Raw genomic sequence first — 15350 nt, forward strand, 5'->3', positions numbered from 1 at the left:
CTGCTTTCTCGACTACAATGAAACATCGCTTGGGTTGGCGCGGATCAATTAGCGCTCAAATACAGTTGTTCTCGGTCGCATCATCAGTCTGCCTCACAGGCGCCTCCTCATTATCTGTCCGCTTAGCTACATTCCCATTCTTGCGCTTACTCTCCACCAGCGCCTTGATCAGCGCAATCGCCACCTCCCTGCCTTCTCGCAGCTTGTCCTCGCTTTGACTGAGATCCGGCACATGCATGAACGCCACGGGTCTATCCTCTTTGGAGATCGAAAAGTAGTGAGCCAACGAATTATAGTAGATAAATCCACACAGAAAGTTCCCAGCGTCAGGGCTGAGTCGCACATCTGGAGCGTCGTCGTCTTCTGCGTTTCCTTCGACGGATGTGTAGCCGAGATTTGCTTTCCAGCGCGCAAGAACGTCGGAAGTGTCGAACGAGGTTTTGAGCACACTTGGGTACTTGGCAGATGGGAATTGTGATTCTGCGGATGAGTCTGGGAAACGCTCACCGTCGACGTCGGGGATCTTGTCGAATCCTCGTCCATGGGCGCCTTGCTCAAGAGTGAAAAATTTGCGACCTGCGGCTAGACCGATGTGAAGGATGATTTCAGGGGCCGGATACAGCGGATTGGCAGGTGGCAGAAGTTTTGGCACAAGCTCCATGACAGGTTTGTAGGCGACGCGGATAGCTTCATGGTGTACGTGTATGTGGATTGGCGTCAGGTTGTTTGGTGACGTTGGGATCAGTGCAGGGAGTGACGATGCGATTTCCCATGATGAGTTTCTTGGGAAGGCTGACAGAAAGGGCTTGGCTGGATTAGCTTATGGCGAAGCATCTTGAGATATTTTGGACATGTCGGGATCTGCCTAGGTGTGCGACTTACACCAAATCCAGTTACCAAGACAGTGACTGGCTTCTCGCCCCTCTCTGCCGGAGGTTGTCTCGCGGCATATGAGGCGGGCATCCTATCAGAGATAAAGGCGATCGGCAAGGGATCGTGATCTTAGAATTCGTCAGCCATGTGTGGACGGGTAGAAGTTCCGAGCGGTTGTTGTGGTTCGCTCCAGAAAGGCACATGAATCGGTAGCGATGAGCTCATGCTAATGTTTGCGGTTCATCTCAACCATCGCTCTTCACTCGTTGCAAAACGACCTGCTAAAGTTTCTACTTACTTGCAATCTCTCACCGAAAAATCTGATGGAAGCTATGTATCTCGCAGCCCAGAGAGCCCAGCGGCGAAAACCATAATAAGTCGATCTTGTGGTTGAGGTCATAGGAAATACCCCGGCCTGTTCGGTTATTCCCGCTTAGTTGGGCGACCCGTGAAAGTGCAAGTCCGAAAACAATCCGAGCACTCGTTACCCCACATGTCCACCCCACATCTCGTCCATCCTCTGGGATGTTCGATACAAATAAAGATGACTGGCATCGGCTAGTGCACCATGTGGTGGTCTAACTAATAGGCGCCCTTGTAGTGGCTGCTACCCGCCCCATTTAAGCCAAAGCCGTCGTCTCATGCGTCATCGGATGCAGCATTTCGGCAGAAGAACGTGGTAAGTATGATAAGCGTTGCGCGTCGCGCGTCTAGCTCCTCTTGCTTCTGAAGATATAGAGACGCATGTAGAACTGACATCGTCGTTTAGATCAATTACATCTTGCCACGCCCCTGCAATCATGTCCTCGGCTGACACCCAAAAGAAGCCCTTCAACCTCGCGATAGTTGGTGGTGGAATCTCCGGTCTCACCCTCGCCATCACTCTCCTTGAGCATGGAGTCGACCTCACGATATACGAAGCAGCACCACACTTTGGCGAGATTGGCGCCGGTGTAGCATTGGGTCCCAATGCTGGCCGTGCGATGGAGGGCATGTCGCCCAAAATCCTCGAAGCCTTTCTGAAGTGCAAGACCGGCAACAAGAGCAAGCACGACGCCTGGTTCACGATACGCGTTGGCGACGAACGTAGAGCCGATAAGGATGGCTTCGTAAGACCAGGAAAGAAGGTTGGAGACGCCCTGTTTGACGTACCACTGTCGGGTGGGGGTGGTCGAGGGGGGATATACCGCGCCCAATTCCTCGACGAGATGGTCAAGGGCGTCCCAGAAGGTATTGCGAAATTCGACAAGAGGATGGTTGACCTGACGGACGCTGAGGATGGGTCGGGAGATATGGTTATACATTTCGCCGACGGTTCAAAGGCGCAACACAATGCGGTGATCGGATGCGATGGTATCAAGTCAAAAGCGAGAACATGGTTGGTGGGCAAGGACCACCCCGCCAAAGATGCGTTCTTCTCTGGAAAGTATGCGTATCGAGGCTTGATACCGATGGACCAGGCCATAGAGATGCTTGGAGAAGAGGTCGCAACGAACAGTCAAATGTTCTTGGGATATCATGGCCACTTGCTGACGTTTCCCGTTCAGAATGGGAAAACGATGAACGTGGTCGCTTTTAGTTCGCGCGAAACGTGGGACAACGAGAAGTGGGTCGTGAGCACTTCGAAAGAAGAGATGGAGGCCGACTTCGCTGGCTGGGGTGAGCATGTTCAAAGAATTGTCAGGGCAATGCAGAAGCCAGACATCTGGGCACTCTTCATGCACCCGCCGTGCGAAACGTATACCAAGGGACGTGTGTGTCTGCTTGGTGATGCGGCCCATGCAACTACACCACACCAGGGCGCCGGCGCTGGCATGTGCATAGAGGACTCGTTCATCATGGCAAGTTTGATCAAAGAAGCGAAGAGCATCGAGGACGTGCTGCGGGCCTTCCATGCTTTCGACCAGGTACGGAGGGGGCGAACACAGAAGAATGTTTTGACGAGTAAGGAAGGAGGCCTGATGTATGAATTTGAGCTTGAAGGTCACGGAGATGATCTGGACAAGATAGAAGAGGCTTATCTGAATAGGATGCAGTGGATCTGGAACATAGATCTCGACGCGCAGCTGCGTGAGGCGAAAGAGATCATGAAGAACGCGAAAATACAAGCGTAGTCTCCCCACTAGTCAATAACATCATCTCTCCGAGCAAAGAGCTCCTTCAGCACTTCATCCGTCTTTGCACCAATAGCGTTGTGGTACATGCTGTTCGTGACGAACGGTTTACATCCCTTGATCGTCCTCGCCGTCTCCATGCTCAGGTCAAAGTCCACGTACATATCATCCACATATGCAGCAGCGTACATAGGTACCTCGTTCTTCTTCAGCTGCTCCACGTCGTACAAGTTCGGCCAGTCCTTTTCTTCAGCAAGCAATTGTCCCACAGTCTTGAGTTTCTTAAGTTCCGGATAGTCGTCAAACATGAATGGATAGATCATTTCACCAGTGAAGTACACCGGCTTGTCGCTCTCAACATTCTTGAGTGAGAACTCTGGATACTTCTCCAGTAGACGCTCGGCGCTCCAGTTGGCGGCTTCGCCCTGGCAGTACAACGGTTCGTGAAGCAAAGCATAGATGACATTCGTGTCCCACGACTGTGCCATCTCGAGTGCAAGCACAGTCGGTCTTGTCAGGTGTCCGAACTGAGTCAAGTCTGTATCGGCGCGTAGGACCATCTGGTGTACCTCATCAATGCCTCCGTGTTTGCCGAAGTAAATACCAAGCTGCATGAATCGTCGCGCTGATAGCGCTCCCTCGCCGCCTTGGACTCGGACTGTGTTGTCGCCAAAGCGCGAGAGCAGTTTGATGATACGATGAACGCGGCCTACATCTTCCGGATATTTCTCGTAGTAAGATTCGTTGCGCTGCTTCACACGTTCATACAGCCTCTCGTACACTTCATCTGCATTGTTGCGGAGCGGTGGTAAACCGCCAAACACGAATGCTTCCTTGACACCTTCGGGGTAGAAGGATAGATATGTAGAACAGCAAAAGCCACCAAATGACTGGCCCATAATCGACCACTTCTTCTTGTCTTCGGGGTAATCCGCGGTGAGCGCTTGCCTGATAGCTTCGCAATCTTTGATGATGCTGTCGGCACGGAAGGACTTCATGTATTCTGCTTGCACCTTCTCGTCGCCGCGCAGCTGCAGACTGGATTGCGAGATAGCGGTAGATAGACCAGTACCACGTTGATCCAAGAGCAGGACCCGATAGCCCTTATCGAGAATAGTTGGAACCCATGAGACACTCTGTGGACTGCGACATTCGAAGCCTGGACCACCTTGCAGGTACACAAGCCATGGGAGCTGAGTCTTCTTGGGGTCCTTTGATGACTCTGATGGATAGTCTGCTGGCTTCTCCGCTTTCAGAGCTGATCTTGAGAACAACTGAATAGTTCCGGATGCCGGGTTGGAGTAATCACGTGGCACCTGGAAGAAGTGCTCCGTGATACGGAGTTTGCCTGTTCAGCATTAGCAAACTGCACAAATTTCTAGGGCACATAAGTCACACCTGGGACTAGGTGGCTCCTTTGCTCGAGGATCTTCGCGGCTTGTATCATCTTGGCGTTGTTTGGGGACGGAGCTCTGACTGCGGGGAGTGAAGGTGGTACTCTTATCGATAAGACCGCCGTGCCTGTCAGTCACTCCACCACTCAGTCTCTCACACGTTGCAAGAAAAGTGAGATTTGGGTACTTCAAAATCTTACATGCAAAATTCAAATTCGTCGCCCACGATAGAAAGCTCTACTCATATCCAGTTTAAGAAAAGTCGAATGACTTCCTAGAGTAATTCACGGCTTTATCTACCCATTTTGCTTTATGTCTTAGACAATTGTAGCAGTCTTGCTACTTAGGTTATATTTTGGATTCCGCTCTCTCCCGAACAATGTGTTGAAATCCATCACAAAGGAGCATAGATGCTCACTTACCAGAAAGAATGTAGACAGACATGGGCGGATCAATTGCTTTGAGATCGTCTGATCGACAGACCAAATACCGTGTGTTAGAGTCAAGAACGTATAGAATTATGCGAGAAATTCGCTGTGTCCAATTATTGGTCATTGTCTGAGTGTGATCGTACATTACTCTTGCAACTTCCGAGCTACCTAGCGCCAAATATCTGCTCATTCGACATCCACGGCATAGCCCTGCTACGGATGACTGACATGACATCCTCGAGCCACAGCCGTCTGGAAACATCCTCCGGTGACTCTGATTGAGACAGAGCTCTGTGCGCAATGCGCAACGGCAAGAGCAGATAAATGTTACGAGGTCCTGATGTACCTGAAGCAGACGCAACAGCGGGATCAGTAAATGGGAGATGGTAGTCAATACTCATCAGTATATCCGTCACGGCAACAGAAATCTGCTCAGATGATAATGTCAGTGCAGTGGCCTGAGCATCGTGCAGTGGCAGTAGCGCATGGACGGAAACAATGAACTGGTTGATCATGATCAAGACAGCGTTGTAGAAAGTGGACGCATTTGCTGCCTCAAGTGAGGAGAATTGCGTAACGACTGAGCAAGGGTGTGGCTGTGTTGAGGGAACGGCACCGCAAGGAATCGTGAGGGATTCCGAGTCCTGACGAGCGGCTGTCCACCTGTTCCTTTGAGTAGATACGTCCTCTCGAATACTTAGTGCGCGATCAAGAAGAGCTTGAATAGACTCAAGGTGAGCGTTTGCGCCGCCAGAATCTGTTGTAGCTTCGCCTTCTACAAACTTGTCGCGCACATGGTACAGCACGGATATTTGCGCTAGAGCGTCCATGAGATAATCAAGACCTGATATAAGGTGACCGAGCCCTTCTTCGGTAGGATTGTGCATAGTAACCGCGCTCCATTCCGGTCGTGACATTAATGATGGCCGGCGAGCGTATAGAGCGGCGACGATCATCGTTGGCCGGGTAACATCAAGTAGCGCACTAGAACTTGGGTTGCTCTTCACTGATACGGGTCCTTGCATCGCAAAAAGCTGTTCAAGGCCGTTCAAATGGTGCATCCATGTATGTTCGTTGCTTCGTGTTGGTGCGATCGCCTAGTTAAAGAGCGGTCAGTGGTAGAACAACAAGTCTTTGTGAAGGTTCTTACTTCATAGAGACATAGTGTGACGACAGAACCAAGAGCCTCTATACTTCTGCTACGGGTGGGGTCACGTAATATTGCGTTCACTGCCCCCAGTGCCTGCAGATATAGCCGCCGGCCCTCATCAATGAGAGATCTCTGTGCATGTCCAACCCCGAAGAAAGTTGTGGCAAAAGCTAGTGAACATTGTTCCTTGACGGATTTCTGCAGAGGGTCTTGATGGCTCGTCAACAGCAGGTCGCGGAAGAATACTTTCATTGGTCCCTCATCGTTTGCAATAAGATAAGAGACGAAATAGGCTTCTCGCATTGGAGAAAGTGAAAGAGGGACCTGGGGTTGAGATACACCGGCATCGTGAATTTCATCATCATTTGAGAAATGTAAGGATGTCTGATAATCCTGAGCATATTCCAGGCTGCCCGAGGTGGTCTTCTGCAAGTACAAGTTTTGTGTAGAGTTTAGTCGTCGTAGCACTTGCTCCCGACCATCGATGAAGAGGGTTTCCCGGTAACCTAGACATTCAAATTTGCCTTTGGAGCATCGCAGACAGGTTGGTCGAATCTGGTCTGAATAATAGTGTACGTGTTAGTGTGCTTCTTCAGGATATGGTGAGACTAAAAGGTACGCAGTTGGATTCATCCTGGGTTATTACAGCGACTACGACGTGTCCCAACTATTAATCAATAATCAGACTTACCACACTTTACGTGGCGTCTCAGACACGTCTTGCAGCCTTTTGATCGACCTCTGTTGTTCCCCGCCATGTCCTGATGAAGTTCGATGTTAGGCTCGGAAGACACGTCAATATCGCGAAGAAAGCTGCTCTAGGAAAGTGTGCTGGGGATGGAATGAGGCGTCTGCAAGATCTGTCTGTTACGGAATTAGCGGCAATCATAATCCAGGCAACGTTGAGATGATAAGCCACCATTCTCACGCAGTTGAAAGACCTCGGGATGATGACCCATTACATGCATGTGCAGGAGAGCTTGCCTGATGTATCAGAACTTAGGGAGCCTGAAACTCTGTCGCGAAGCGCCCCCAATGTGGCCCAGGCTGCCCTCAGAATCCACCAGATGACCTGACCAAAGCCAGCGTATACTCTCCGAGTCATGGCAACTAAACTGAATACTTTCCTCCACAGGACTTTAGCGAAGACTGCCTCACCCTGAATATTTGGACATCACAAAGCTCACGGACAGACTTACCAGTGATCTTCTGGTACTACGGCTCGGGATTTACTCAGGGAGGAACGAAATCTCTGTACTACAACCCCCAATCCTGGGTTCAACGAACGCAGGAACACATTGTCATCAGCGTCAACGTTCGGGCAAATATATTTGGTTTCCCAAACGCTCCTGGACTAGTGGAGCAGAACCTTGGCCTACTCGATCAACGTCTCTCGCTTGAGTGGGTTCGAGACAACATCGCTAGTTTTGGCGGCGATCCATCAAAAGTAGTTGCTTGGGGTCAAAGCTCGGGAGCAGTAGCCGTCGACTATATCAACTTTGCCTACGCCTCAGACCCCATCATCAGCGGAATGATCCTTGACTCCGCTACTGCTTTTTACCCGACTGAAGTAAGACAAAGCGCGGATTCTGCCCAAAGCAACTTCACGGCTGTTGCTGTAGCACTTGGCTGTAGATCTGCGCCCTCGCAACTTGATTGTCTAAGGAAGGCATCGTGGCAAGACATTGCCTCCGTCTTGAAAGAAGACGTCAGCCTCAAATTCTTGCCTGTGGTTGATGAGCGTATTGTCTTTTCAGACTATTCCAGATGGTATGAGGAAGCAGGTGTCTCGTCCATCCCTGCAATTATCGGAACAAATCAGCACGAATACAACATAGGTCTCCCTCAACCCCTGGGGCCGAACTTCACCCAAACAGCTTCCGACACTATAACAAACATTACAACCCTCTGTACTGCAGCACACGCATCTGAGCTTCGACAAGGGAGTTCTCGTAGGACCTACAGGTACAGGTATGACGGCAACTTTCCTAACATATCGCCAGCCGGGTATCCAGGAGCCTACCACACGGCCGAATTGCCTTTGATCTTCGGTACCGATTCTAAGTACCATGGACCATCGACTGCGGAGGAGACAGCGGTTGGTAGAACACTGCAAGACCTTTGGCTGGATTTTGCAAAAGATCCTGGGTACGGTCTCCGGCATATCGGCTGGCTTTCATATGAGGAGGGCAAAGCTGTACTACTTGGACACACGGATTCTCATATGAGAGAAATCGGTGTCTCTGAGCTTGACGGGGTGTGTAGCTCACTGAAAGACCTCCCGTAAGGTGTTCGTTGTCTGGCAACAAAGATATTTTGAATGTTGGAATAATTTGGATAATGTGCGTACGATTACATAGCACTCGCGAATGACTAGAGCGACTTTTAGCGTTACATTCACACCTGAATAGCTCTTCATGCGCGATTGCAAATAAGTGGGGAATGAAGCGGTGTCCGAAGCGTTGATTCGCCAGAACGTCGACATCCCGCGATGACACAACCCGCCGCTTCTAGTAAATCTACAGCGTAACAATTGTAGCGGAAACCTACACCAACTGACACAAAATTCTAGGCATCTTTGCGAGAACGTGAACTTAACCAGCCTCAACCTAAGCTGTCCTACCGCCGTTGTTGCTGAATTTTGCGGTCGCAGTGGGGCAACTTCCAAAATCGCCTCTTTCGCATTTCAGTCGCGAAATAAATCCGCAAAATGGTAAAAGACAAGAAGAAGGCGGGAAACAAGGCAGCAGTCAAGGCCGCAAAAGCTGCAAAGCAAGAGAAGAAAGCTGGAAAGAAAGATAAGAAAGTCGCGGGCAAGATACAAGAGGTTGATTCCGATGCTGAAGACGTTGATCTGGATGCTGTACTAGCTCAGTACGCAAAAGAACAGGAGCAATTCCTTGCCATCACGGTAGGTATCTTCGAAAATTACCCTTGAAATTGTTTGCTCACTTCAGTCACAGGAAGTGCCATCAGAGCCACCAGCAGCAAGAACATCTGCTACTATAATCGCAAGTCCAGCGAACGAGAACGAATTATTCTTGTTTGGTGGAGAGTACTTCAACGGAGCAACTGCGAAGTTCTTCAATGACTTGTTGGTCTACAATATCAAGCAAGACTCCTGGAAAAAGGTCACGTCGCCAAATTCGCCACTACCACGATCTGGTCATGCTTGGTGTCGTGGTGCCAACACCAAGGACATCTATCTGTTTGGTGGAGAATTTAGCTCACCGAAACAAGGCACGTTCTACCACTATAACGACTTCTGGAAGTTAGATCCCACCGAGAGAGAGTGGACAAGAATTGAAAGCAAGGGCAAAGCATCCGCACCACCTGCACGTAGCGGCCATCGCATGGTCGGATACAAGCAGTACGTCATCTTGTTCGGAGGATTTCAGGATACTTCGGCAACGACGAAATACCTCAACGATTTGTGGATCTACGACTGCGTCAACTTCACATGGCATTCACCCAAACTCCAAGCGGCACGCGCAGTCCCAGACGCGCGATCAAGTTTCACCCTGCTACCCCATGACCAAGGCGCCGTCATCTACGGCGGCTATTCACGTGTCAAGACAGCTGCCGGAGGTAAACAGCAGCAACAAGGCAAAGGCAAGAAGAGCAGTGGCGGCGGCCCTGCAAACCGCATGGTTCTCAAACCCAAAGTCCACGACGACAGCTGGTATCTCCGCATCACGCCTCCTCCGGCAGACGTAGCTCCAGCCACACTCCCCGCCGTATCATGGGAGAAGCGCAAAAAGCCCGCCAACGCGCCCAACCCCCTGCGCGCAGGCGCTACAATGGCATACCACAAAGGCCGCGGCGTCTTGTTCGGCGGCGTGCACGACGTCGAAGACAGCGAAGAAGCCATCGATTCCGAATTCTTCAACCAAGCTTTCGTCTGGAACATCGAGCGAAACCGCTACGTCCCGCTAACCCTACGCCGCCCAAAGACCAACGCAAACAAAAAGGCCGCGCAACAAGCCAATGTCAGTCGTCGAGCGCGCGGCAAAGCAGACGAGGAAGAACTCCTCGCCAACCTCAAGGCGCTGGAGATGAAAGCCGGCGCCGCATCGCTCGATTCCGACGATGAACAGCCGAAGAAAGACGAGCCCGAAGAAGACGCCGTCGAAAAGATTGAAAAGCCGCGAACCTATGAATTTCCGCATCCGCGCTTCAATGCCGCGCTCACCGTGCAGGGCGACAATCTGTACATCTTCGGCGGCACGTACGAAAAGGGAGATCGGGAATACACCTTCGACGAGATGTGGAGCGTGAATCTGAACCATCTAGATGGCGTGGTGGAGATATTCAAGCGCGAGTTGGAAGACTGGCAAGGCAGTGATGATGAAGCGGATTCAGAAGATGACGAAGATGATTCTGAAGACGAGGAGGAGTCGGGCGATGAAGACGACGCGTCTACTGCGCCCACAAGCGTCACTGATTCCCCGGCCATCGCGCCAGTCGAAGAAGCTCCCGAGGAAGAAATCTCCGCGCTTACGGACACGCTGCCACACCCCAGGCCGTTCGAATCGTTGCGGGAGTTCTACGCGCGCACGTCGGAGGCCTGGCAGAATGTCATCATTGATGATCTTGCGTTCCGGGGGAAGACGGGCGAGAAGAGTCCGAAGGAGATCAAGAAGCTTGCGTTTGAGCGGTCGGAGGAGAAGTGGTGGGATTGCCGCGAGGAGATTCGCGCGCTGGAGGATGAGCAGGAGGCGGCGGGGATTGGGGAGGTGGTTAGTCTTGCAGATAAGGAAGGGAGTGGAGGGGGAGTCGGACGACGACGATAGAAGGTTATGTATTTGCAATATTAGGGGGGTTTATATGAGAATATCACATGATTGCGTCGACGACTTCAGACACCCAGTCTAATTGCACTGCACTGACTCCTCTCGCCCATGCTTTCCCGGTGAACACGAATTCGTTGAATACGATTGCTTCCACTTTCCTGCCAAACAGCACGGAACTGGGATGAATAGACACTGCTTGGTTTCCCATGAGTGTTTTGTAACTCCCATCAGGCATCAGACGTGCAGTGTTCGATATGAAGCCTCGCAACATACACCGCAAGATTGCCTGGCTTCTAGCTTCTGATGGCGCAGAAGAGACTTCCTGGTCGATATCGTCTTTTGACAGCATTTTGAGAGCCGTGCATTGCTGTTGTAGCTGTTTCCGAATGTTCATGACATTTTGCATCGCGCGATGAGATACAAAGTGTTTCTCACACCACGATTTGCGATCTGTGCGTTCTTCGGCGTAGCGCTGGACTGTTACAAGCAAAGTTAGGTGGTCGCCTTCTCGGCGGTAGATCTCGCGGCGCGCTTCTTCGGCTTCTTCTTTGCGCTCTTCGGTGACGAGGTTCAAGAAGACGTTTTCCACACTGAGAGCGGAGATGATGTCGATGACGTCGAGGAGGCAGTCGCGCTCGGGTTTGGCTGCTTCGACTAAGACGCGTCCGAGTGTGGGTGTCAATGGGAATTTGGCAATCTTGAGGCCGAATTCGCTGACTTTGCCGTCCTCCGACAGTGCTTGCAGGTGCAAAAGTTGGAGAAGTGCTTTCTCTAGTGCTTCACGCGGCGGTCGGTCGAGGAATGGAAAGTTCAACACGTCATCCACTCCCCGTGCTTTCATCGTTAGGATGGCCTGGCTCAAATCGCAGCGCAGGATCTCTGGCGTTGTTCGCTCTTCCATGGTCTTGAAGCCATCTTCAGTGTATAGTCGGTAGCAATGTCCCGCTGCCTCACGACCAGCACGACCTTGGCGTTGGATTGCAGCAGATCTCGAGATTGGCTTGACAAGCAGCGATTCGAGGCCCAGACGGTTGCGGAACTGCTTGACCTTGGACTTGCCGCAGTCGATCACATAGCGCACACCAGGGACCGTGACTGAAGTTTCTGCGATGTTGGTAGCGAGAATGACTTTTCGAGTGCGATATGGTGTCGGTTGGAAAATACGCTGTTGTGCGTGTTGTGGCAAAGCGGCAAAAAGCGGAAGCGCAAGCAGCTGGTTCATTTGTCAGTTTCATGGTAAATGCAGTAGAGAAGATACATCAACTCACCTTAGGCACATCCTTCTCCATTCCCTCAGCATAGTCATTGATAAGCTTCTCGAGTCCTTCAATAGTATCTTGACCCGTGAGAAACACCAGGATGTCGCCCGGCAACGGCTCTTTGTAATGAATCTGAAAGATGATTTTGAGCGCAGCCTCGACCCAATCCTGTGTCGGCTCAGGAAGATATGTCGTCTTAACAGGGTACTGTCGACCCTCCACAAAGCACGTGGAGATCTGCCGCTCAATCTTACTATCCTCGCTCGACGTTGCAGAAGTCTGACTATTCCCGAAGAACTCCACCAGACTCTCCACATCGGCCGTAGCACTCATGATCACGACTTTTAACGGATCCTTCCGCTTAGTCTGCGCCCCACTCTCCATATCCGCGACGAGGTTCTTCAAGAACCCCAGAATAAGATCCACGTTAACGCTACGCTCGTGGACTTCATCTACCACAATCGCGCTATACTGCGACATCGCCGGATCTCTCAGCATCTCTTGCAGCAGCATACCCTCAGTGAGGAATTTGACTTTCGTCCCCGGTCCTGTAGCATTATCGAATCGAACGCTATAACCAACTTTGGCCGTCGGGCTTTGGCTACCCATAAAACTGCCCATCTCTTCGGCGACACGGCGGGCCAGAGAGATCGCGGCGACTCGACGAGGCTGCGTGATGGCTATACATTTCGTACACCATGGTTCGCTATGAAGGAATTGTGGGACTTGGGTTGACTTTCCGGATCCAGTTTCTCCGGTGAGTACGAGTACGTTGTTCTTCTTCAACGATGCTTTGATCGTGTCGGCTTGCGACCAGATTGGCAGTGCCTTGCGGACAGGTAATAATGCATCGCGTTTCTTGATGAGGTGCTGAGGTACATTTTCGCGATGTTCGGGCTGCCGTGCTGTCGAGGAATGCTTACTCCTGGACTTGTCTGGTTGTCGTGTCTTTTGGCTTGTCGAGCTTGACTTGGTGTGCTGGCGAGGTTCCTGTGGCTTTGACTTTGACTCCGGGCCAGTGTGCTTTTTAACTTTACTAACATGTCCGGCGTTGTTTTCTTCGAAAACCACGTGTGATTTTGCACTGGTACTGATTTTGAAATCCGCTTTCTTGCCCGTGTCTTGAGGCGCTGCTGCAGCAGGAGCTCCACGTGCTTCTTCATTCTTCAGCGTCGTTCTCTTTCTTTTCTTCCCTTGCTTCACAGAAACATCCTCTATCATCGCATCTATAACCTTTGGCTCGACATTCTTATCTTTGGACATGTTTGGTTGTGGTTTGAGCTGTATGGCAGAACGAGGAGCCGTGAACTTTTTCCAATATGTCAATTCTTATCGATAAGCGCGCGCTAACCTATCTTGTGCTCATATCACAACAGGTGCAGCGCATCTGCAGGCTGTGCGCAAGTTCATGTCATCTTGTAGAAATGATAACACAATAGAGTCTCGCCGTCGTACGGACGTACGGAACTCATGTCTCAGAACCAGGGTACAATCATTCAATACAAAGCAAGTAGCAAAATTGCTTGATCACGCACCAGGACCATGCCATTATGCCAGTGTCGTTGCTATTTCATGTCTATACAGTCCTACATTGACTGATGTGATATCTTGTACACCGAAAACGCCGTTGCTTCAGCCTATACTGCCGCGCCTATCAAGACTGTATCGGAATCGGCATGATCCACTCGCACTTCGGCGGCGTCAGTGGGACTTCCTCGTCATCGTTGAAACGTCCCAGTTGACCAACACGCCTATAAATCTCCTCCAAGATTCGACCTTGCTCGCCCTCGTACTCCTCGGGCTTTCCTTCCTTGAAACGATCCTTGGGATCAATCTCCTTAGCTGCGCCAGATGGAGCTGCCGGTTGAGCTTGTTGCTGGGGCTGCGTGGACATCTGTGCAAAAGGTGAAGCAGCTGGGGCTGGTGAACTAGTAAAAGCAGATGGTGTCGTTGCCGCTGGCTTCTGTAGGAAGGGATTTGCAGCTGGTGTAGATGCAGCCTGAGCTTGTGGTGCACCGAAAGGTGACGTGCCAGAGGCTGGCTGGCTAGGCTTGCCAAATGCACTGGTCTGCTGCGATGCAGAAGAAGCAAACGGATTGGCCTGGGCTGTTGTTTGCTGGGTTTGGTTTGAACCAAATGGACTTGCTGACTGCGTCGGCTGGGGTTGTTGCCCAAAAGGCGAGGCTTGAGCTGGTGCTTGTTGGCCGAACGGTGAGGCCTTCACTGGTGCTTGTTGGCCGAACGGTGAGGCCTTCACTGGTGCTTGTTGGCCGAAGGGCGATGCCTGGGCAGGTGGTTGCTGACCGAATGGCAATGTTGTGGAGGCTGGCTGCTGTGCAAATGGTGATGATGTCGAGGCTGACTGACCACCAAACGGAGAAGCGCTCGACTGAGCTGCCTGTGCAAAGGGTGAGGACCCTGCAGCTGGCTGTGATGTCTGCCCAAAGGCACTTTGTCCGAAGGCTGGTTTGCCAAACGCATTCCCTTGCTGTCCCACAGCACTTGGCTGACCAAATCCAGTTGCCGCAGCTGGTGCAGACGCCTGTCCAAAGGCTGGCTTCTGCCCTAGAGCGCTACCAACACCTGGCATCGATGCTTGGCCAAATCCAGATGCACCAAAAGCTGGTTTACCGAACGCACCACCAGCACCCATTGCAGATGTCTGACCGAAAGCCGATGTTTTCGCTCCGAGACTGGAGGCTGCACCAAAGCCAGGGGCAGCCTGGCCTGGGTTCGAAGGCTGGCCAAATGCAGAGGTCGTTTGAGCTGGATTCGCAGGCTGTCCAAAAGCAGGTCGACCGAATCCTGGTGTGGAGGCCTGGCCAAAGGCGGACGTTGACCCAGGGGTAGAAGCCTGGCCAAATGCGGAGGTGGATCCTGGAGTGGACGCCTGGCCAAATGCTGAAGTTGGTGCCGTCGCAGCCTTCATGAACGGATTTGATGCAGTTTGCGATACTGACGCTGATGAAGCTTGTGAGAAAGGATTCGGTGTTGATGATTGGGCTGCGGATGGTTTCGCTCCATTTGCGAGGTCAATGCGGTTGGGATGAACATCGGCACCTTCTTCGATATAGCGAACAGCTCCGTCCAGGTCGCTGAGGATTGACTGGACTTGCTGTTGCATCTTCTCACTTAACGTAGTCTCTTCTTGTTGCTGGGAAGCATTAGTAAGTACGGCCAGGCTGGAGAGAGATACATACAGCTACAGCTTCATTACCAGCAAGTCGTTGTGAGTAGTAACGCACACGCAGTTCTTCTGGACTGATCTCGACGGGGCCTTCGATCAACTGTCGTGGTGCTCCTCGACCAGGACCGTAACAAGACAGGGGATAGATG

The 15350-nt window shown here is 51.5% G+C and overlaps 8 protein-coding genes across 8 annotated transcripts; 3 read left to right on the plus strand and 5 right to left on the minus strand.

The window, feature by feature from the left end:
- Positions 1–55: 55 nt before the first annotated feature.
- Positions 56–661, minus strand: SNOG_15762 (hypothetical protein; the record flags this gene model as incomplete). Its single annotated transcript, XM_001805848.1, has 1 exon — positions 56–661. The coding sequence occupies one exon, from the start codon at positions 659–661 to the stop codon at positions 56–58; it is 606 nt and encodes a 201-aa protein (XP_001805900.1).
- A 763-nt stretch (positions 662–1424) lies between these two features.
- SNOG_15763 (mannitol 1-phosphate dehydrogenase) lies at positions 1425–3039 on the plus strand. Its single transcript, XM_001805849.1, has 2 exons — positions 1425–1552; positions 1643–3039. The coding sequence occupies exon 2, from the start codon at positions 1674–1676 to the stop codon at positions 2985–2987; it is 1314 nt and encodes a 437-aa protein (XP_001805901.1). The 5' UTR covers positions 1425–1552; positions 1643–1673; the 3' UTR covers positions 2988–3039.
- On the minus strand, positions 2996–4434 carry SNOG_15764 (hypothetical protein; the record flags this gene model as incomplete). The annotated part of the gene is made up of 2 exons (XM_001805850.1): positions 2996–4335; positions 4386–4434. The coding sequence occupies 2 exons, from the start codon at positions 4432–4434 to the stop codon at positions 2996–2998; spliced, it is 1389 nt and encodes a 462-aa protein (XP_001805902.1).
- A 542-nt stretch (positions 4435–4976) lies between these two features.
- Positions 4977–6720, minus strand: SNOG_15765 (hypothetical protein; the record flags this gene model as incomplete). The annotated part of the gene is made up of 3 exons (XM_001805851.1): positions 4977–5846; positions 5963–6522; positions 6654–6720. The coding sequence occupies 3 exons, from the start codon at positions 6718–6720 to the stop codon at positions 4977–4979; spliced, it is 1497 nt and encodes a 498-aa protein (XP_001805903.1).
- Positions 6721–6912: 192 nt separating this feature from the next.
- Positions 6913–8249, plus strand: SNOG_15766 (hypothetical protein; the record flags this gene model as incomplete). The annotated part of the gene is made up of 2 exons (XM_001805852.1): positions 6913–6951; positions 7098–8249. 2 exons carry the CDS (start codon positions 6913–6915, stop codon positions 8247–8249), a joined length of 1191 nt encoding a protein of 396 aa, XP_001805904.1.
- A 423-nt stretch (positions 8250–8672) lies between these two features.
- SNOG_15767 (hypothetical protein) lies at positions 8673–10755 on the plus strand (the record flags this gene model as incomplete). The annotated part of the gene is made up of 2 exons (XM_001805853.1): positions 8673–8873; positions 8926–10755. 2 exons carry the CDS (start codon positions 8673–8675, stop codon positions 10753–10755), a joined length of 2031 nt encoding a protein of 676 aa, XP_001805905.1.
- Positions 10756–10798: 43 nt separating this feature from the next.
- Positions 10799–13277, minus strand: SNOG_15768 (hypothetical protein; the record flags this gene model as incomplete). Its single annotated transcript, XM_001805854.1, has 2 exons — positions 10799–11920; positions 12024–13277. 2 exons carry the CDS (start codon positions 13275–13277, stop codon positions 10799–10801), a joined length of 2376 nt encoding a protein of 791 aa, XP_001805906.1.
- A 391-nt stretch (positions 13278–13668) lies between these two features.
- Positions 13669–15138, minus strand: SNOG_15769 (hypothetical protein; the record flags this gene model as incomplete). Its single annotated transcript, XM_001805855.1, has 1 exon — positions 13669–15138. The coding sequence occupies one exon, from the start codon at positions 15136–15138 to the stop codon at positions 13669–13671; it is 1470 nt and encodes a 489-aa protein (XP_001805907.1).
- Positions 15139–15350: the final 212 nt, after the last annotated feature.

Source organism: Parastagonospora nodorum, assembly GCF_000146915.1.
Source record: "Parastagonospora nodorum SN15 chromosome Unknown scaffold_40, whole genome shotgun sequence".
NCBI classification, from domain to species: Eukaryota; Fungi; Ascomycota; class Dothideomycetes; order Pleosporales; family Phaeosphaeriaceae; genus Parastagonospora; species Parastagonospora nodorum.